Here is a 22,689-nt window from a genome sequence, read left to right as displayed (position 1 = left end):
GTCCATCAGTGGCTATTAGCCACAGTGTGTGTGTATATATAAAAATTTTTGCCACTGTGTGACACAGAGTGTTGGACTGGATGGGCCGTTGGCCTGATCCAACATGGCTTCTCTTATGTTCTTATGAAGGAAGGAAGGAAGGAAGGAAGGAAGGAAGGAAGGAAGGAAGGAAGGAAGGAAGGAAGGAAGGATGGATAGATAGATAGATAGATAGATAGATAGATAGATAGATAGATAGATAGATAGATAGATAGATAGATAGATAGATAGATAGATAGATAGATAGATAGATAGAGGGTGGATGGATGGTAGGGAGGGAAAGAAAACAACTTTAAATGCATTCTTCAGCTGCTGACTGGCTTGACTTGGAGAAGTGATTTAAAGAGAGAAATGCCTTCTCCAAGCTGGCTGACAGGGCAGTAGGGGCTTTGAGAGACACACAATATGTGTGAAAGAGCCTGGAGAAAGAGTCAATTGAAATCCCTGGAATCACCACTAGAAAGGCCCTGCCCTGCAGAGAGAATTTCAGTAACAAAAGCTACCTTACATCTTGAGAGGTGTTGTGGTTAGACTACTGGATTAAAACTGAAGCGACTCTGTTTCAGGTGCTCATTCAAGTCATGAAGCTCAGTAGACAACCAGCCTAACCTACCTCAAAGGCCCGTTGTGAAGAGTCAGTTTTGGAGCCAGAAAAACTGTGCATAACTTTTGAGTAAGCAATGCGTTCAACAGACCAGGGCTTTCTTTGTAGCAGGAGCTCCTTTGCATATTAGGCCACATCCCCTGACGTAGCCAATCCTCCTGGAGCTTACAGGAGGCCCTGTACGAAGAGCCCTGTAAGGAATTCTAGCAGGACCTCCTTTGCCTATTAGGCCACACACCCCTGATGTAGCCAATCCTCCTGGAGCTTTCAGTAGGCCCTGTGAGAAGAGCCCTGTAAGCTCTTGGAGGATAGGCTGCATCAGGGGTGTGTGGCCTAATATACAGAGGAGCTCCTGCTACAGAAAAAGCCCTAGAACAGGCCACAGTTTAAAACTTTGTGTCTCAGGGGAGTAAGAAGAATGATTTATACCACGCCGTGCAGCTTGGGAGTAATAACAGGATACCCACCCAGGGAAATGCTGATTGCCACTTTGGGGTTAGCCAGCAATTTTCTTCCTGTCCAGTTTGACCAGGGATCCTGGAGGGTTTTGGCCATCTTCTGGGCATGGAGCAGGGGTCACTGGGGATGTATGTGTGTGTGGGGGGGGAGGTATTTGTGAAGTTCCTGCATTGTGCAGGGGGTTGGGCTAGATGAGCCTGGAGGTCCCTTCCAACTCGAGGATTCTATGAAAAAAAAAGTGCTTTCCAGAGCGAAGGGTCTCCAAGAAGATTTCACTTCCTGCTGCCGTCTGGTCCCCTGGTTTTTCTTCTTTTACGACAATGGAGAACATCGATTGGGAATGCCCCAGCTAGCCGGATCTCATCTGATCTCAGAAGTTAAGCTGGGTCAACCTTGGTTGGTACTTGGATGGGAGCAGGAGTGGAATTCTAACAGGAGCTCCTTTGCATGTTAGGCCACACACCCCCTGCTGTAGCCAATCCTCCTGGAGCTTACAGTAGGCCCCGTACTAAGAGCCCTGGAAGCTCTTGGAGGATTGGCCACAGCAGGGGTGTGTGGCCTACTATGCAAAGCAGCTCCTGCTAGAATCCCACCCCTGGATGGGAGACCGCCAAGGAAGCCAAGGGGTCGCTACGCAGAGGCAGGCAACCGCAAACCACCTCTGTTCCTCTCTTGCCTCGAAAACCGTGAGTCAGTTATGACTTTCCACCACCACGATTCTCCATCGCCTTACGGGGGAGAGAGATTGGTTCATTCACCGCCTAAACCAGCATTTAAAACAGTAAGATCATACAAAATTAAAACTGAATGACCAGAAAATCATACATAAAAAGGCGTACAATAGCGTTGTAAAACTACAAACATGACAGAACACGGCGGTTGCAGCAAACAGATTGGCAAAGGCTTTTGGCCATTTCCTGACTGAATTATTAGAGTTTTCCTTAGTCTTGTGGCAAGCCAGCCAAATTTGGCTAATTTGTATGTAACCTTGGGGTTCTTATATCGTCAAGAAGATTCTTAATCATCGCCTTACAGAATTGCAGATAGATCCAAGCGGGCAGCCGTGTTGGTCTGAAGCAACAGAACAAAGCAGTAGACAATTTGCACCTTTAAGACCAACTAAGTTTTATTCAGAATGGAAGCTTTCGTATGCTCTTAGGCAGACTTCGTGAGACCTGTCTCCAATGGAACCAAGTGGAGGGTTTCAATCCTGGCTCTGATGGGACAGACCAGAACCCGCAGTCTAACAGTTGGCTCAACAGTCATGGACAGATACTGAAAGTTCAGGATGGGGAAGGTGACATTACCTTACGGCATTTCTTATCGCTGCAGCGTAGTTTCTCATCGGGAAACCCATCGATATCCGTGTCTCTCCCGCAAATGTAGCCATTTCCAGCCCATCCAACAATGCACTGCAAAAGAAAAGGTTTTTTATGCCCCACTTTTCTCTTTTTTTAAATATTAAAATGTGACTATCACCATACCGCTATTGAAACAGCCCAAACATGTGATTATCCTCCAAAGGCCACCCTGAATAAATCAGGAAAAAGCCCAGAAAAGGGCAACTAGAATGATTAAAGGGTTGGAACACTTTCCCTATGAAGAAAGGTTGAAACGCTTGGGGCTCTTTAGCTTGGAGAAACCTCGACTGCGGGGTGACATGATAGAGGTTGACAAGGTTATGCATGGGATAGAGAAGATAGAGAAAGAAGTACTTTTATTTCTCACAATATAAGAACTTGTGGGCACTCAATGAAATTGCTGAGTAGTGAGGTTAGAACGGATAAAAGGAAGTAGTTCTTTACCCAAAGGGTGATTAACACGTGGAATTCACTGCCACAAGAGGTGGCGGTGGCTACAAGCATAGCCAGCTTCAAGAGGGGATTGGATAAGCATATGGAGCAGAGGTCCATCAGTGGCTAATAGCCACAGCGTATTGTTGGAACTCTTTGTCTGGGGCAAGTGATGCTCTGTATTCTTGTGCTGGGGGGGGGGGGCAGAGTGGGAGGGCTTCTAGTGTCCTGGCCCCACTGATGGATCTCCTGATGGCGCCTGGTTATTTGGCCACTGTGTGACACAGAGCGTTACACTGGATGGGCCACTGGCCTGATCCAACATGGCTTCTCTTATGTTCTTATGTTCTACCCTAAAGGTAAAGGCAAAGGTGCAAGCACCAGTCGTTTTCGACTCTGGAGTGACATTGTTTCACAACGTTTTCACGGCAGACTTTTTACGGAGTGGTTTGCCATTGGCTTCCCCAGTCTTTTACACTCTTGCCCCAGCAAGCTGGGGACTCATTTGACTGACCTCGGAAGGATGGAAGACTGAGTCAACCTGGAGCCAGCTACCTGTACCAGCTTCCGCTGGGATTGAACTCAGGTCGTGAGCAGAGGGCTCCGACTGCAGTACTGCAGCTTTACCACTCTACGCCATAGGGCTCTGCCCTAGAGAGTCTCAAAGGCACTATTAATCACCTTTCCCTTCCTCTCCCCACAAAAGGCACCTTGAGAGGTAGGTGGGGCTGAGAGAGCTCTGAGAGAACTGCTCTTGAGGTAACAGCTCTAAGAGAACTGTGACAGACTGAAGGTCATCCAGCTGGCTGCATGTGGAGGAGTGGGGAATCAAACCCAGTTCTTCAGATTAGAGGCCAGAGCTCATAACCACTGCATTGCCAGCCTGCTGGTGTCCCAGAGGCCACAGAGAGACAGACCCAAGACCAGCCTGTGTTTGCAATGTTTTCTTTCAGGCCCCCGAGATAATTGGAATGAACGTGGGTTCTTTCCCCATTTTTCCCGTCCACACCCTTTGTCAAATTTTAGATTTTGTTCTCCCTACATACTCTTCAAGTCCCAAATTGGCCTCTACTGACAAACAGTAATATTTTATTGTCTTTGGAAGCTGATTAGAGGCAAATGAATATATCAGGGGTGTCGAACATGCGGCTTGGGGGCCAAATCAGGCCCCCGGAGGGGTTCTATCAGGCCCCTGAGCAACTGGCTGTCATCTGCTTTTTTCTCCCTCTCTCTTGCTTCCTTCTGCATCACAGCTTGCTTTGCCAGGCTTGCTCAATCGCACAGGAGCTACAGAACAAAACCTCTATTTTCTCCATTGGCTGAGACGCCTCCCTGGGGGAGGAAGTGGGGGAGCAGACCTTACTTTGCCAGGCTCCCTCAATTGCACAGCAGAACTATTGAGCCAAGCCTCTCTTCCTTCTATTGGCTGAGGCTCCTCTCCCCATACCCTGAGGAAGGAAGGAGGGCTGCAAGCAGGGGGGAAACCAAGGGGAGGGGAAGCCAACCCAGGGCCCTAAAAGCATGGAGACCCATAAGCCAGTGCCTACTTGGCCTAATTGTTAATCCGGCCCTGAGGGTCCCAGATCATTAAGGACTCAATACTATTTTCAGGGACTGGGGAGGCCTCCTGCTCACCCTGCAGCCCAGCGTCCCGTCACGCTCGATGACACACTCGGCTTTCTCGTGGCACGGGCTCAGCTGTCCGTTGGGGCACCACCTCTCCGTCTTGCTCCGGCAGCCCACTGTCTGATCCCCCGTGAAGCCAGCTTTACAGGACCCACACTTATAGGAGCCCTGTCGGGAAAAAAAGTTTGGTTCTGGACGTTAGGAGGGGACAGTCATGTAAGGTTTTTCCCCCACATAGCAGGAAGTTTCTTACAGATGTGCAAAATCGGCCCCTTGTTTCTGTTGAACAACTTTTCTTTTACCCCATGATCTCATATACCAGGGGTGGCCAAACTTGCTTAACGTAAGAGCCACATAGAATAAACAGATGTTTGAGAGCCTCAAGACATGAACATTAGATGTTTGAGAGCCACAAGACGAGGGAGGGAAAGAGGAAAGGAAGGGAAGGGAGGGAGGGAAGAAGGGAAGGGAGGGAAGGGAGTGAGGAAGGGAGGGAGGGAGGAGGGAAGGGAGGGAGGGAAGAAGGGAAGGGAGAAAGGGAGGGAGGGAAGGAGGGAAGGAAGGAAAGAAAGAAGGGAGGGAGGGAGGAAAGGAAGGAAGGGAGGGAAGGAAGGAAGGGGGAAAAGAGAGAGGGAGGGAGGGAAGAAGGGAAGGGAGAAAGGAAGGGAGGGAGGGAAGGAAGGAAGGAAGGGGAAAAAGAGAGGGAGGGGGGAAGGAGGAAAGGGAGGGAGGGCAGCAGATGGCAAAGGGAGGAGGAAGGGAATGGTTGAAAGAAAACAACTTTAACTTTAAGTGCATTCTCTGAGATGGCTAATGGGGCAGTGGGGGCTTTGCGAGCCACAAAATATGTATAGAAGAGCCGCATGTGGCTCCCAAGCCACAGTTTGGCCGGCCCTGTTATATACCCACAGAAATCAGCCAGTGTCTCGGATACCCTGACATCTAGGAACTTTGGGATGAACAGCAGATACATATCTGGATGTGCTTCCCAATGCACGGGCCACCCCCTGCTTTTCAAACAGGCTGCACAGTCTCCTTCTTGGATTTTCTGCTGTCCTAAGCAAAACTTTGCACATCCAGTTGCCGATAATTTTGTGGATCTTGGTGGGAAACAATTGGCATCGAACTGGCGAGGGGACAGATTCTGGACCGGTCGGACTACAATATTGTTTGGGGAAGCAGCACAGAATGGAGAGGAAGAGGAGGAGAAGATGATGATGATATTGGATTTATATCCCACCCTATACTCTGAATCTGAGTCTCAAAGCGGTCACAATCTCCTTTACCTTCCTCCCTCACAACAGACACCTTGTGAGGCAGGTGCAGCTGAGAGAGTGTCAAGCACTCTGATTTCATAGAGGGGAAAATAGTTGAAGTATGGTCAAGTAATGGCTCTGGGTATCATTCATTTACAATCCCCCTCTTCTCATGCCCCTGTAGCCATCTGGCAAAGGAAGTTTACTGAATGGAACTGTCTTGCTTTGTTTTAGTACCAATACTCCCCCTAAAGATCCCAGGCCTCTCTAGGTCTTATCTTGGTCGCAGGCTGGCGTTAGAAGGCTTATGGCTAGATAGAGGAAAATTACTGCTTTGCCCTTTGAACTCAGAATTCCAAACGTGTGTTTGTATCTATATAGCTGGCTGTAACCATATTTTCTTTAGTCTTCTCAAAGACAACATCTTATCTGCAACATGGAGTTTCAATAAAGAGCTAACTTTGATTAAAAACAAAGGAATCTATTCTTGAACTACCTGTGCTTGACATTTTGAGAAAACTACTATTTCGTGGGATTATAACCGAATTTGGAAACTCTGTACGCCATGGCTGACGGAGGTCCAGACAACAGAGAAGCTCTCACAGATCCTGGCACTCCGGCGGGCAGAGATCCAGATCCAGGAGAAGACCCAAGCCTCCTCCGTGGCACATCCTAGACGCCAGGAGGCAAATTGGGAGAGGCTCCCCGCTACACTGTTTATCGACTGTTTTATCACTCCGAAAGATTGGAGTCCACGCCGATTAACCACACTGATGGATGAGAGACCGGAGCACCGGGAAGCAATCCTGGAGCTTCCCCCCTTAAGAGCACGGTCAGAGGAGGGGAACCCAGGAGCCTCGGAAGCAAGCAGAGGTGATGGCCGACAGGATCAAGGCACGGACCCGATCCCCAAGGAGGAGGGAGAACATCAAGACCCTGATCCGAGGGACTTCTTCCAACTCATAAGGTTCCAAATGATGGAAATCGCCGAGGATCTGAGAGACGAGATGCGGGTGAACAATGACTTCATGATCCGGGAGATGAGGACCAGGATCAACCAGGCACTACACCCCACAGCCCCTCCCGGGGGACAACCAGTGCCACAACAACCCGGGGGACAACCAGTGCCACAACAACTGCAGCCACCTCCACCACCTCCATCTCAGCTGCCGCAACTGTCGCCGCCACAACCTCCTGCCAGACCGGTGGATTTCGGGAGGGGTCAGGAGTTGGCGGCCACCTTTGATGGTGATCAAGAAGAAGTGGAATACTTCATCATATTAGCTAACAGCTTCGTGCACTATTGGAGTCATACTTTCCCAGACGAGTTTAGCAGAGTGGACTATCTGGGATCGAAACTGGAAGGGGCGGCCAAAAGATGGTACATGAGCCTCTACGAGACCCACAGCCCTGAGCTCGATACGGTGGCAGCATTCCTGAGGGCCATATTGATACAATATGAAGACCCACTCAAAGAGACTTGAGCGTTGACTGCCCTACAAGACATGGAACAAGGGTCCTGATCGGTGAGAGAGTACATCGCCAATTTTCGCACCAATGCTGCGAAAGTGAGAGGGTGGCACAAGCAGATGTAGATTGAGCAGTTCCAGAGGGGCTTAAATGTGAGCGTACTGGATCGAGCCCTCCAACAGGCCCAACCGACCACCCTAGTGGGGTGGAAACAACTGGCCAGTGAGGAAGAAACCATAATGAAGAGAGTGGCTCTCCAGCGACAGCAGCAAAAAGGGGGAAAGGGGGGACATGAGTCTCGGTCTGGGGTTAAAACAGAAGCAAGGAAGCCCACCGCGGGGGCAGGGGGATCCCAAACCCCTGAGCCCAGGAAATGCTTTCAGTGCGGGGATCCAAATCATCTGGCCGTAAATTGACCGGAAAGACGTCGAGGCCCCACCCCCCTCACTCCGAAGCCCAGCGCTCCCAAATCGAAGAAACCGGAGGGACGCCTGCAAGAGCCGGCCAAAAGGAACGTCACCCTTCAAAGCTCTGGTGAAGAGGGAATAACCATCATCACCGAGTCGGGAGAAGAAAGTTGGGAGGAAGAGCTGGCAGGAAACGGGAGTGACCTGCACTGAGCAACACCGAGCTGCAGGTCCTGGAGCTAACGGCACCACTACAGGTGAGAATAACGGGGACTTTATTCTTTATACCACTGACTTTAATGAACCCTGGGTTGAAAAGACTCATACATGCCCGAGCGTTACACGATTCCGGGTGCACAAGAGACATCATCACCCCAAAGCTCGTGGAGGCTTTAGGCCTTCAAAGCAGCCTGTTGCAGCACCCCATTCAATTTGAGCAGATGGATGGGACTATCATGAAGGGGGAGCTGTACACCCACCAAACCCAAGGGGTGCCGGTGGGAATAGTAGACCACTGGGATACTGAGATTTTTGTAATCGCCCCCTCCTCCTCCTTCGACATAGTATTAGGCGTGGGTTGGTTAGCCAAGCACGAACCTGACATCCAGTGGGGGGATCAAATTATTGACTTGAAAGATCCTATGTGTGATGACCACATGTGGCAAAAGGTTTGGGGCCCGAGCCCCCACCGATTAATGAAAAACGATGTCTCACCACAGAGGAAGTGAGATCGATTCCCAAGGAGTACCAGGACTTAAAAGCAGTGTTCAGCAAGGAGGAGGCAAATGAACTTCCCCTCCACAGAGACATGGATTGTGCAACAGAGATGATCCTGGGCCAGGAGCTACCTAAGGCAAAAATTTACTCCATGAGCTGGGCAGAGAAAGCCGAGCTTAGAAAATTTCTGGACAAGACCTTAGAATGGGATTTATCCGCTCAGCCACGGTCCCCCATGCTGCCCCTGTGTCATTTCGTAAGAGAAAGGACGGGGGGTTCCAGCTTTGCACGAATTTTCATGGATTAATGCCATCTCTTCCTCGAACGCCTGCCCCATACTCCTCATAAAAGACCTTTTGAACACCGTGGTGAGGGGGAAAATATTCACTAAACTGGATTTGAGAGACGCTTATTTTAGGGTCCACATAAAGGAAAGGGACAAGTGGAAAACAGTGTTCAATACTCCTATGGGTCAGTTTGAATACTTGGTGATGCCGTTTGGACTACAAGGGGCCCCAGGGGTGTTTATGAACTTCATCAACGAAGTGTTGAGGAAATTCCTGTACCAAGGGGTGGTGTACCTGGAGGACATCATAATTTATTCTGAGGATCTCCCCTCTCACGTCAAAACTGGTGAGGGAGGTTTTGGAAATGCTATACGAGCACAAACTGTTTGCCAAACTGTCAAAGTGTGAGTTCCACAAAACGGAACTCGATTATCTGGGATACAGAGTCTCGGGGAAGGGTTTAACAAGGAACCCAGCGAAAATACAGACAGCACTGGATTGGGAGCCCCCCAAAATGCGTAGACAACTCCAATCCTTCATCAGATTTGCAAAATTTTATAGAGGATTTATTCAGGGGTTCGCCAATATCATGCTACCGCTAACCAACCTCCTGAAAACAAAGGAGAGGGGCTCTGAGGCAAAATGATAGGGAGATTTGGGGAAAGCTTGGGGAAGCATACAGGAAAACCTGGATGCAGCTAAAGAGACTTACAAAAAACATTACAACAAATCCCACTCACCTGCCGGGGACTTCAAAGTGGGAGATACTGTGTTCTTGTCAACAAAAAACTTACCAGTCACCTAAACTTCAAAGAAACTGGCATATAAATTTATTGGTCCCTTCGGGATCAAACGGATTATAAACAAAGTGACTGTAGAGCTGGAGTTACCTAAAATGATTAGTAAGTTTCATACTATTTTCCATTGCAGTTTACACAAGAAGGACCCTGGCATAGGCACCCTCGACAACCAGCCCCGGACCTGATCCCCGTAGGGAACCAGAACCATCACGAGGTGGAGAAAATGAAATGAAACGAGGGGTGTTGCATTTTCTAATCTACTGGAAACATTTCCCGAAATCCATGATGAATGGGTCTCTCACTTTAATGTAGAGGCCGCAGCCCTGATCAAGCAATTCTATGCTAAGTTTCCTAAAAAAAACCTCAGGGGAGGGCCTAAGGGGGGGGCAGTATGTCAAGCACTCTGATTTCATAGAGGGGAAAATAGCTGAAGTATGGTCAAGTGATGGCTCTGGGAATCATTCATTTACAACCCCCCTCTTCTCATGCCCCTGTAGCCATCTGGCAAAGGATGTTTACTTAATGGAACTGTCTTGCTTTGTTTTAGTACCAATACTCCTCCTAAAGATCCCAGGCCTCTCTAGGTCTTATCTTGGTCGCAGGCTGGCGTTAGAAGGCTTATGGCTAGATAGAGGGAAATTATTGCTTTGCCCTTTGAACTCACAATTCCAAATGTGTCTGTTTGTATCTATATAGCTGGCTGTAACCGTATTTTCTTTAGTCTTCTCAAAGACTAAACATGGAGTTTCAATAAAGAGCTAACTTTGATTAAAAACAAAGGAGTCTATTCTTGAACTACCTGTGCTTGACAGAGAGCTCTCTCAGAAGCTGCCGTTTCAAGGACAAAGTCTCAGAGTAGCCTACAATCTCCTTTCCCTTCCTCCCCAACAACAGACACCCTGTGAGACAGGTGGGGCTGAGAGAGCTCTCCCAGAAGCTGCCCTTTCAAGGACAGAGTCTCAGAACGGCCTCCAATCTCCTTTCCCTTCCTCCCCCACAAGAAACACCCTGTGAGGTGGGTGGGGCTGAGAGAGCTCTCCCAGAAGCTGCCCTTTCAAGGACAGAGGCTCAGAGCAACCTACAATCTCCTTTCCCTTCTTTCCCCACCACAGACACCCTGCGAGGTGGGTGGGGCTGAGAGAGCTCTCCCAGAAGCTGCCCTTTCAAGGACAAAGTCTCAGAGTAGCCTACAATCTCCTTTCCCTTCCTCCCCAACAACAGACACCCTGTGAGACAGGTGGGGCTGAGAGAGCTCTCCCAGAAGCTGCCCTTTCAAGGACAGAGCAGCTCACAATCTCCTTTCCCTTCTTCCCCCACAACAGACACCCTGCGAGGTGGGTGGGGCTGAGAGAGCTCTCTCAGAAGCTGCCCTTTCAAGGACAACCTCTGCCAGAGGTACGGCTGACCCAAGGCCATTCCGGCAGGTGCAAGTGGAGGTGTGGGAATCAGACCCGGTTCTCCCGCATAAGAGTCTGCACACTTAACCACTACTCCGAACTGGCTCTCCTCCAAGCCCGCTGAGAATACGCACCCGGGTGTTGATGCAGATGGAGTTGGGGACGCAGGCTCTGGCAAGACCCATCTCACATTCGTTGATGTCACTGCAGACCTGTTGGTCAGAGAGAAAGCATGAGAGAGAACGCTCGTGTCCTTGTACAAAGACAGAGTGCAGAGTGAAATGGGATAAAGCCATAGCTGGGTTGACTGTTGTCTCTTAGACAGGGGCCGTTTTGTAGAAAAATAGGTGGTGAAGCTCATTAGCATAACTCCTTAGCAGATGCCACCGCACCCCCAGCCAAAAGCAACCCGACGCAAGAAAGGAGAGCCCCAGGCAAGTGAAGCCTGCTTGGGCTAGCTAAAGATCCAGCCAGACCAAGCAGGCCTCGCTCACCTTGGGCTCTCCTTGGGCACTCCCCCTCCCCCCCAGTCAAAAGGCCAGCAGGCCACCCGCTGCCCAAAATCACATAAGAAGTGGAGAAAGGGTGGTGCGGGCTTCTCCAGGGGTTGATGAGGGCTGCTGGGGGTGTGGCAAAGCCCCTGGTGGCTGGCTGGCTGCCCGCTCTCCTAATCCGGGGATTGTTATGCAGCTGCACCTCCTATTCAATGGACAAGGTAAGTGGGGAGGAGGAGGGGGAACCCTCAGAAAGGTTCAGGAGCTGTGCTCCTGTCAGCTCCTGCTGAATTCAAGGCCTGCTCTTAGGGCAGATTCACAACTTCATGTTCAACTCCTTTGCAGATCCGACAAACTCTTGTGACCACTTTGAGCTTTCTGTTGCTTTTCAAGGAATGGGTAGTCCCACATTCAGGGTCTACGGCGGAGACCATCAGTCTGCAGTAGAACACATGCTAGTCTGCACGCAGAAATGCCAAGGTTCAGTCCTTAAGGATCTGAAGAGACTGGGGCAGGAAGAAGGTAGGATTGCCAATCCCCAGGTGGGGGCAGGGGATCCCCCTGTTTGGAGGCCCTCCCCCCGCTTCAGAGTCGTCAGAAAGCGGGGGGAGGAGAGGGAAATGTCTGCTGGGCCCTTCATTATTCCCTATGGAGATTTATTCCCATAGAAAATCATGGAGAATTGAGGCTCTGGGGGGGGGCCCTGTTTTTTTTGGGTAGAGGCACTAAATTTTCAGTATAGCATCTAGTGCCTCTCCCCAAAATACCCCTCAAGTTTCAAAAAGATTGGACCAGGGGGTCCAATTCTATGAGCCCCAAAAGAAGGTGCCCCTATCCATTATTTCCTATGGAAGGAAGGAATTGAAAAGGTGTGCCGTCCCTTGAAATGTGATGGCCAGAACTCCCTTTGGAGTTCAGTTATGCTTGACACAGCCTTGATCTTGGCTCCAGCCCTAATGTCTCCTGGCTCCACCCCCAAAGTCTCCTGGCTCCACCCCCAAAGTCCCCAGATATTTCTTGAATTGGACTTGGCAACCCTAGAAGAAGGCTCCAGAAAGATGGAGGCTCTCTGGACTGACCCAGCATACACCTGCTTCCGTGCATTTTAAGTATATATATAAGCTAGGGAAGGAAAGACAAGGACAAAATACTTAACCAGAAGAAAAACACTGAATTAAGAACCTTTCAGCACAATTTGCACTTGGTCCTACTATATAGATTAATATTAGGATTGCGATAGCTGAGCCAACGTGCGACGTTTATGCTTGACCACTGAAGAAGGCCAGTAGGCCAAAATCCATCTGTTTTAGGAGGGCTTTATTTTGTAGCAGGAACTCCTTTGCTTATTAGGCCACACCCACTGATGCAGCCAATCCTCCAAGACCTTAGAGGGTTCTTCTTACAGGGCCTGCTGTAAGCTCCAGGAGGATTGGCTGCATCAGGGGTGTGTGGCCTAATAGGCAAAGGAGTTCCTGGTACAAAAAAAGCCCTGGTTTTTAGGGTTGCATAATGGTGCCACCCAATGAGAAGGGAGAAGACCCTGATGCTGGGAAAGACAGAAGGCAAAAGAAGAAGGGGACGGCAAAAGAGGAGATGGCTGGACAGTGTTACTGATATAACAAACATGAATCTGAGCAGACTTCGGAGGATGGTGGAAGACAGGAGGGCCTGGTGTGACTTTGTCCAGGGGGTCACAAAGAGTCTGTGCGACTGTGCGACTGAACAGCAACGATTGTGCACACTGTTACGATCTGCAATTTTAATTAAGGCTATATTTGGGCTTAGAATTTAAAAAAAAAATAATCTGTAATAAAAACATGTATTTTTGATTATTTATAATACATATATTATACCTTTATTGCTTTTAACCAGAGCTTTTTTATTTTAAGCAGGAACACACAGGAACGCAGTTTCGGCTGGCTTGGCATCAGAGGGCATGGCCTAATATACAAATGAGTCCCTGCCGGGCCTTTTCTACAAAAAAGCCCCGTGTGGAACAATGGTGCTGCCAGGGGTGTGGCCTAATATGCAAATGAGTCCCCGCCGGGCCTTTTCTACAAAAAAGCCCCGTGTGGAACAATGGTGCTGCCAGGGGTGTGGCCTAATATACAAATGAGTCCCCGCCGGGCCTTTTCTACAAAAAAGCCCCGTGTGGAACAATGGTGCTGCCAGGGGTGTGGCCTAATATGCAAATGAGTCCCCACCGGGCCTTTTCTACAAAAAAGCCCTGTGTGGAACAATGGTGCTGCCAGGGGTGTGGCCTAATATGCAAATGAGTCCCCGCCGGGCCTTTTCTACAAAAAAGCCCCGTGTGGAACAATGGTGCTGCCAGGGTGTGGCCTAATATGAAAATGAGTCCCCACCGGGCCTTTTCTACAAAAAAGCCCTGTGTGGAACAATGGTGCTGCCAGGGGTGTGGCCTAATATGCAAATGAGTCCCTGCCGGGCCTTTTCCACAAAAAAGCCCTGTGTGAAACAATGATGCAGTCAGGGGTGTGGCCTAATATGCAAATGAGTCCCCACCGGGCCTTTTCTACAAAAAAGCCCTGTGTGGAACAACGGTGCCACCAGGGGTGTGGCCTAATATGCAAATGAGTCCCTGCCGGGCTTTTTCTACCAAAAAACCTCGCTCCGCCTCTTTCGCACAGCCAAACAAGATCCTCTAAAAACCGGTTTCTGTTTGCTACACGAAAAAGGCAAAGTGAGTTGCAGCCCCGGGGCAGAGAGTGTAGAATCCGACGGAAGCCCCACGGAGAAGAGGAGCGTGAGAGCGGCATCAGGCTAGTGGGGAACTGGTCAAAGAGTCTAGGAGCACCTGAAAGACTAATAACATTTGCGGAAGGGAAGAGCTTTCCTGAGTCACTGCTCATTGCTTCAGATCTGAAGAAGTGAACAGTAGCTCATGACAGCTCTCCCCTTCTGCAAATGTTATTAGTCTTTTTGGTGCCACTGCATTCTTGCTTCTTCCCCACTGCTGCAAACAGACTAACACGGAGTCTTTCTTTCTTCCTCTCTCTCTCTGTCACATGCACTCCTGCCCTGCCTGGAGGAGAAGCGGTCCAAGGAGTTACCTGTTTGTTGGCTCTGGCGTAGGCTAAACCGATTCCTTCAAGCACTGGCCCCGTGTAGCCGGGAGGGCAGGGCTCACAGCGGAAGCCAGGAGCTGTATTGATGCACTGGACTTTGGGGAAGCAGGGGTTGGCCGTGCACTGCAAGAAGGAGAAGAAGAATTGCAGGTTTATACCCCATTCTTCTCTCTGAATCTGAGACTCAGAGCGGCTTACAATTTCCTGTATCTTCTTCCTCCACAACAGACACCCTGTGAGGTGGGTGGGAATGAGAGAGCTCTCCCAGAAGCTGCCCTTTCAAGGACAGAGTCTCAGAGCGGCCTCCAATCTCCTTTCCCTTCCTCCCCCACAACAGACACCCTGTGAGGCAGATGGGGCTGAAAGAGCTCTCCCAGAAGCTGCCCTTTCAAGGACAGAGGCTCAGAGCAGCCTACAATCTCCTTTCCCTTCCTCCCGCACCACAGACACTCTGTGGGGCAGGTGGGGCTGAGAGAGCTCTCCCAGAAGCTGCCCTTCAAGGACAGAGTCTCAGAGAGGCCTACAATCTCCTTTCCCTTCCTCCCCCACAACAAACACTCTGTGGGGCAGGTGTGGCTGAGAGAGCTCTCCCAGAAGCTGCCCTTCAAGGACAGAGTCTCAGAGTGGCCTACAATCTCCTTTCCCTTCCTCCCCCACAACAGACACTCTGTGGGGCAGGTGGGGCTGAGAGAGGTCTCCCAGAAGGTGCCCTTTCAAGGACAACTGTGCGAGAGCCATGACCCAAGGCCATTCCAGCAGGTGCAAGTGGAGGAGTGGGGAATCAAACCCAGTTCTCCCAGATAAGAGCCCATGCACTTAACCGCCACACCAAACTGGCTCTCAGTCAGTTATTTTGTGTTGATTACCTTGAACGCAGCCAGGAATGCACACCATGGACTCAACGAAGTCCAGTGAGTTCTTGAGGCAAACAGGTTAGAACTGGGGGAACGCCTTGTTCCCAGGGTGCATTTATTTATTTATTTCGGTAGATTTATATTCCACCCTATGTCACAAATGGGCTCAGGGCGGATTACAACATTAAAAATCCATAAAAACAATACACTAAAACATGTAGAAACCTCCTGATTTAGAGCAGGAGACAGAAAGGCATAAGTTCAGAACAATTTCCAGCCGGCCACTAATCGATGATGCCATATCTCGAGGGGTCCTGTTCAAGGGAGGCCAATTTAGTTTAGTTTGGTTTAACGTAGATGCCCACTGCCTCACCCAGAAACCCGGCGGAAGAGCTCTGTCTTGCAGGCCTTCGCAAAGGTAGCAAATCTGACAGGTCCCTAATCTCCAATGGGAGCTTCTTGCTCAGTTGCTTCTTGCCCAGTTGCCTGGTGCTTCTTGCACAGAAGGACACGGGTGGCCGCTTCCCAGGGGGCGGGAGGGTTGGGCGAAGAACGGGCACAGGGGGCGGGAGGGTTGGGTGAGGAGCGGGCCCAGGGGGCGGGAGGGTTGGGCGAAGAACGGGCACAGGGGGCGGGAGGGTTGGGCGAGGAACGGGCCCTGGGGGCGGGAGGGTTGGGCGAAGAACGGGCCCAGGGGGCGGGAGGGTTGGGCGAAGAACGGGCCCAGGGGGCGGGAGGGTTGGGCGAGGAACGGGCCCAGGGGGCGGAAGGGTTGGGCGAAGAACGGGCCCAGGGGGCGGGAGGGTTGGGCGAAGAACGGGCCCAGGGGGCGGGAGGGTTGGGCGAGGAACGGGCCCAGGGGGCGGGAGGGTTGGGCGAAGAACGGGCCCAGGGGGCGGGAGGGTTGGGCGAGGAACGGGCCCAGGGGGCGGGAGGGTTGGGCGAAGAACGGGCCCAGGGGGCGGCAGGGTTGGGCGAGGAACGGGCCCAGGGGGCGGCAGGGTTGGGCGAGGTACGGGCCCAGGGGGCGGGAGGGTTGGGCGAGGAACGGGCCCAGGGGGCGGGGGGGTTGGGTGAGGAACGGGCCCAGGGGGCGGGGGGGTTGGGCGAGGAACGGGCCCACTCCTCGCCCGGCTCTCCCTACTCTTTCAGAGGGAGCTGTCTGGGCCAGCAGACCACGCTCACATGACATCACCTTAGGTGACGTCATTGGGCCGTGCGCGCAGAAGAAACCAGGGTGGTGGTGTTGGGGGGGGGGGACAAGCCTTGGCCTAGGGGCGCCAGAACCCCTTGTGCCAGGCCTGACTCTGGCCAAGACCAGACCGACATATTTATGGCCAGGGACAAGCAGGAGATGTTGGTTTTCAGAACATAAAACCCGCTGCGGCACATAGGTCAGCTGCGCAGGTCTTTGAAGGTCAATACCAGAACCTTGAAATGAATCCGGGACTCAATAGGTAGCCAGTGCAAATGGCATAGCGCCAGCCGAATACCCGCCCATACGGGCAGTGCCATCAGCAGATGTGCCACTGCGTTTTGCACCAGCTGGAGTTTCCAGATCAGCCCCAAGGGCAAGCCCACATAGAATGTAGCATAATGGCTTAGGGGCAGAACAAGAAGCCCTGAGTCCTCAGTTCAAATCTTGTCTTTGCAGTGTCCTTGCTCATCCTCAGCTGCAAGGTAGGGTTGAACCTGATCATAAAGGGTTGTTGCATAAGGTTTACTAAAAATTCTAGGTCAGGGGTGTCAAACGTGTGGCCCAGGGGCTGAATCAAGCCCCCGGAGGGTTCCTATCAGGCCCCCGAGCAACTGGCTGTCATCTGCTTCCTTCTCCCTCTCTCTTGCTTCCTTCTGCATCACAGCTTGCTTTGCAAGGCTTGCTCAATTGTACAGGAGCTACAGAGCAAAACCCCTATTTTCTCCATTGGCTGAGGCTCCTCCCTCGGGGAGGAAAGGGGGGAAGGCAGAGCTTGTTTTTCCAAGTTCTCTCAATCACACAGCAGAGCTACTGAGCCAAGCCTCTATTCCTTCTATTGGCTGAGGCTCCTCCCCACCAGTCCCCTGGGGAAGGAAGGAAAGAGCCAGAACTTCCTTCTCCCAGTTCCCTGGATCCCATGGGAGAAATACAAAAAAAGCACCTTTAAGACCAATGAGTGCTAAGCATGTTTTAATTTTTTTTTAAGTATTTAATTGTATCTGTGTCCTGTAAAGCTTATATCTCTGCTACCTAATTTTAAATAGGTACACACATGGCCCAGCCCAGCCCAACATGGCCCGGCCCAACAATGTCTCATTTATGTCAGATCCAGCCCTCATAACAAATGGATTCGACCCCCCTGTTCTAGGTTTTCAAAAGGCCTCTAGGAAAAGCCTGGAAGCCTATCAAAGAGATTTCCCCACATTCTCCTTTTCCTTGCTTGCGTGTCCTTGTTGCTTTGGATTTTTCTTTCCTGTGCTGTATTCATTTTGCTCCCTCTACTGGTCCATTAGATATTACATTGCTTTATGTCTGGCATTATCTCCCGAGGATTTAAACTGCAAGGTTTTATGCCAGACATGTGCAAACCAGGAAAAAAAAACTCCAACCAACAAGAACTTACAAGCAAGGAAAAGGAAAATGTGGAGAAGCCTGTTGAAATGAAACTGATTGTACAGAGCTCTTGCATAAGAGTCACTGGTTTTCAAAAGATTTTCCAAAGGCCTTCTAGGAAACACCTGGAAGCTTATCAAAGGTTTCTCAAAAAAGGACAATCTGGTTTTTCCTAAATCAAGACTCTTTCCCAAAACCGGCTGAGGGACCCAGAGACGTGACAGAGTTTATCTCCCTTCCCGCAAAGAAGCAAAAGGCTCTGCCACCCCTCAAAGTCCGCACTGACCTCGTTGATATCGCTGCAGTGAGACCCGTTACCCGTGTAGCCCTGGGGGCAGGAGCCACAGCGGAAGCCGGTGGGGGTGTCCGTGCAGGTGACCCCAGGGAAGCAAGGATTCGGGTAGCACCTGTTGAACGCTGTCACGCTTATCGCTGGGCCAATCGCCCCTGTGTTCATCCCTGCAAGACAAGAGAGAGGGATATGTATATCAAACATGAAATGACTTCTATAGAGCGCTTGTTATTCACAAAGGCGGAGCAACAACCAAGTCTAATTACTAAACTGCGTAAAATTTTACAGCCCCATGGTGCAGTGTGGTAAAGCTGCAGTACTGCAGTCTGAACTCTCTGTTCATGACCTGAGTTCGATCCCAGCAGAAGCTGGTTTCAGGTAGCCAGCTCCAGGTTGACTCAGCCTTCCATCCTTCTGAGGTCGGTAAAATGAGTCTCCAGCTTGCTGGGAGGAAAGTGTAGATGACTGGGGAAGGCAATGGCAAACCACCCCGTAAAAAGTCTGCTGTGAAAACGTGAAAGCAACGTCATCCCAGAGTTGGAAATGCTTGCACAGGGGACTACTTTTACCTTTATAAAATTTCAAATTCAAGATCTGAAGAAATTATTATTTTATATCAGAAACAATGGGAAGCTGATCTAGGAAGAACAATTACTAAGGAGTTCTTGGTTAAAAATCTGATCATCTTCTAGTCTTAGTTCTAAGATTTTTTCGGTGCGATTTCAGTCAGCAAAATTAGTTTTACAGTGGTATTTGCCAAAGAACAAAGTAGGAGTCAAGTTGCACCTTTAAGACCAACAAAGTTTTATTCAGAACGTAAGCTTTCGTGTGTCCTAAGCACATGTCATCAGACGAGGAATCCGGTATTTGCCGCCTTCACATTATATAAATTTAAAGCTTTGGTATCTCTAATTTGTCCTAAACAATGTGGTCAAATAGCATTGTGCTTTCATCATTGGTGGTCTTGTCCTTTTATTTTACATTACTGGAAAAGAGTTATTTCAGTGTTAAATCAAATGCTGAGTGTTAATTTGCCTGCTGACCCCGCATTGATTTTGCTTGGTTGTTGGATTAACTATGATATTGAACACGGGAGGGGGGGGGGGGAAGAAAGATGTTATATCTGTTCTGTCATCAATAGCAGAAACAGAACTAGCAACGAAATGGAAAGATAAATATCCTCCGTCTTTGAAGAACCAGGACAAAATATGGGATTATTTCATTTTAACAAAAATGGTGTATTTCTTCTTCACAGTGTTCGCCTCAGTCTATTGTGAAAAAAGTTGTGGTAACCAAGTTGTGACTTACCTCATGAATAATAATATTTTACCACAAAATCCTGTATATCACAATTTGATATATTTTAATGTTGATTGTAATTGAAGTCATTTATTTAATTAAGAAAAAGAAAGGGGGAGTCTCCCCAAACCCCACTCTTACTCATAAGAACATAAGAGAAGCCATGTTGGATCAGGCCAACGGCCCATCAAGTCCAACACTCTGTGTCACACAGTGGCAGAAAATTTTATATACACACATACACTGTGGCTAATAGCCACTGATGGACCTGTGCTCCATATTTTTATCTAAACCCCTCTTGAAGGTGGCTATACTTGTGGCCGCCACCACCTCCTGTGGCAGTGAATTCCACATGTTAATCACCCTTTGGGTGAAGAAGTGCTTCCCTTTATCCGTTTTAACCTGTCTGCTCAGCAATTTCATCGAATGCCCACGAGTTCTTGTATTGTGAGAAAGGGAGAAAAGTACTTCTTTCTCTACTTTCTCCATCCCATGCATTATCTTGTAAACCTCTATCATGTCACCCCGCAGTCGACGTTTCTCCAAGCTAAAGAGTCCCAAGCGTTTCAACCTTTCTTCATAGGAAAAGTGCTCCAGCCCTTTAATCATTTTAGTTGCCCTTCTCTGGACTTTCTCCAATGCTATAATATCCTTTTTGAGGTGCGGCGACCAGAACTGCACACAGTACTCCAAATGAGACCGCACCATCGATTTATACAGGGGCATTATGATACTGGCTGATTTGTTTTCAATTCCCTTCCTAATAATTCCCAGCATGGCGTTGGCCTTTTTTATTGCAAACGCACACTGTCTTGACATTTTCAGTGAGTTCTCTACCACGACCCCAAGATCTCTCTCTTGGTCAGTCTCTGCCAGTTCACACCCCATCAACTTGTATTTGTAGCTGGGATTCTTGGCCCCAGTGTGCATTACTTTGCACTTGGCCACATTGAACCGCATCTGCCACGTTGACGCCCACTCACCCAGCCTCAACAGATCCCTTTGGAGTTCCTCACAATCCTCTCTTGGTTCTCACCACCCTGAACAATTTACCACCCTGAACAATTTACTCCCCAAAGGGTTCCGTTTCAGTGGCAGGGCATCATTCACAGGGTTGTCAATTCTGGACTGGACATTTAGGGGTGAAGTCTGCGGTGAGGGTGGAGCCTGGGAGACATTTTGGGGGTACAGCCTGGGGAAGGTGGGGTTTGGGGAGAGGAGGGACCCCGCTGGTACAGAACAACCCAGAGCCCACCCTCCAGTCATTTTCTCCTGGGAAGTTGATCTCTGTCGCCTCAAGATCAGTTGCAAAAGGGGGAACTCTGCAGGCAGCACCTGGAGACTGGCAACCCTATTCTTCTTGGCACTGAAATATCACAAGCTGGGCCTCTTGCCGTTTACAGTTTCAGCTCCCCTCTTTACAGCTCCCATTGCCGTACCCGTTTATGTAATCATTGGACTCCTTGAATCATTTCGCACGCCTCCCCTGTTTACTTTACTTTGTCCAGTGACAAAGCAGGCCCTAAACCACCAGCTGGTAAGAACATAGGAGAAGCCATGTTGGATCAGGACAATGGCCCATCTTGTCCAACACTCTGTGTCACATAAGAACATAAGAGAAGCCATGCTGGATCAGGACAATGGCCCATCTAGTCCAACACTCTGCATCACACAGTGACCAAAACCCAGGCACCATCAGGAGGTCCATCAGTGGGGCCAGGACACCAGAAACCCTCCCCCTGTTGCCCCCCCCCCAAAGCACCAAGAATACAGAGCATCACTGACCCAGACAGAAGCCATGTTGGATCAGGCCAATGGCCCATCCAGACCAACACTCTGTGTCACACAGTGGCCAAGAAATCCAGGTGCCATCAGGAGGTCCATCAGTGGGGCCAGGACACCAGAAGCCCTCACCATGTTGCCCCTCCCAAGCACCAAAAATACAGAGCATCACTTGCCCCAGGCAGAGAGTTCCAACAATATGCTGTGGCTCATAACCACTGATGGACCTCTCTCCAGATGTTTATCCAGTCCCCTCTTGAAGCTGGCTATGCTTGTAGCCACCGCCAACTCCTGTGGCAGTGAATTCCATATGTTAATCACCCTTTGGGTACAGAAGCACTTCCTTTTATCCCGAGCGCCCACGAGTTCTCATATTGTGAGAAAGGGAGAAAAGTATTTCTTTCTCTACCTTCTCTAGCCCATGCATAATCTTGTAAACCTCTACCATGTCACCCCTCAGTTGACGTTTCTCCAAGCTAAGTACTTTGCAAGGGATGGCTACCCCTGCCCCCCTCGGGGACCTTCCTGGGCACAGACTGGGAAGTTTCCGGAAGGCAGGAGGGGTCTCAGGGCGGGCGTAGGAGGCGGCTGAGTTTCAGAAATGCAGGGCCAGCTCTGGCTGCATGCCCCAGCCAGGTGCCAACAGTGGGCACACCCAATCACGCGTGGCTGGGCAATTGTAGTCCACACCTTGGGCGGTGTTATCCGGTGCCGTTTCCAGACTCTTACGGCCGGCTGGATCCACCTGTCCAGGGCAACGCAGGACAACCACCTTGAAGATCTGAACTGGTCCTGCTATTAAACAGATACGCACTCACCCCACGCCCTTTCGCTTCTTTTTTCTCCCCCATCCCCGCTGAGTGGGGGCAGATAGCATAGGGCACCAGCATTCCCTCTAAGCTGAGTTAGTGCAAGCTAGCTCACAGGTTTTTTAAGCCTGCAGTTCACACATTTTTGTCTTAGCTCCAGAAGGGTGGCCTCCAAGCAAACTGATGCAATAGCCAAATCACTTACAACTTTAATGCTAGGAGCTCACAAAGTAGCATTTTGGCTCACAAGACTCCATAGGGTTGCCAGTCCCCAGGTGAGTCATGTGCTGTGAGCATTGGGTAAGTTATGTTTTGTGCTTTTGGAATATATAATGGCACATGTAATTATGTATTTAGTTCCAGATAATACGAAGTGAATTGATCCAGACGAAGGTCTACAACCGAAACACGGCTTTTTAAACCTAGGGAACGTGTTATCATTTGCACTTCATTATAAATACATTGCCTCATGTGTTGAGTCTTCAATATCACTGCAAAGTAGCTTTCGACATCGTAGACAACATCGTCATCCATCAGGAGAGGTCAAAGCGCACCGATGAGGACTTTGCACTCCTTGGAGTCTTTACTCTACACGGACTCTTTCATGTTGAAAAATGGCAAACGCTTT

At 49.9% G+C, this 22,689-nt stretch overlaps 1 protein-coding gene across 1 annotated transcript in view; it reads right to left on the bottom strand.

Moving 5' to 3' along the window:
• Positions 1–22,689, bottom strand: part of COMP (cartilage oligomeric matrix protein) — a 93,232-nt gene that overhangs the window by 39,560 nt on the left and 30,983 nt on the right. Inside the window, exons 4-8 of the mRNA XM_060233141.1 lie at positions 18,166–18,338; positions 14,421–14,558; positions 10,990–11,067; positions 4,531–4,689; positions 2,410–2,514 (exon numbers count right to left, since the gene is read on the bottom strand). Of these exons, the coding sequence (XP_060089124.1) occupies positions 2,410–2,514; positions 4,531–4,689; positions 10,990–11,067; positions 14,421–14,558; positions 18,166–18,338 (653 nt within the window). The remainder of the gene's footprint in view (positions 1–2,409; positions 2,515–4,530; positions 4,690–10,989; positions 11,068–14,420; positions 14,559–18,165; positions 18,339–22,689) is intronic.

The sequence above is a fragment of the Heteronotia binoei genome, chromosome 2, assembly GCF_032191835.1.
Source record: "Heteronotia binoei isolate CCM8104 ecotype False Entrance Well chromosome 2, APGP_CSIRO_Hbin_v1, whole genome shotgun sequence".
In the NCBI taxonomy this organism is placed as follows: Eukaryota; Metazoa; Chordata; class Lepidosauria; order Squamata; family Gekkonidae; genus Heteronotia; species Heteronotia binoei.
Note: the sequence above shows the minus strand (reverse complement) of the source record. Positions and strands in the feature narration are given on the sequence as shown.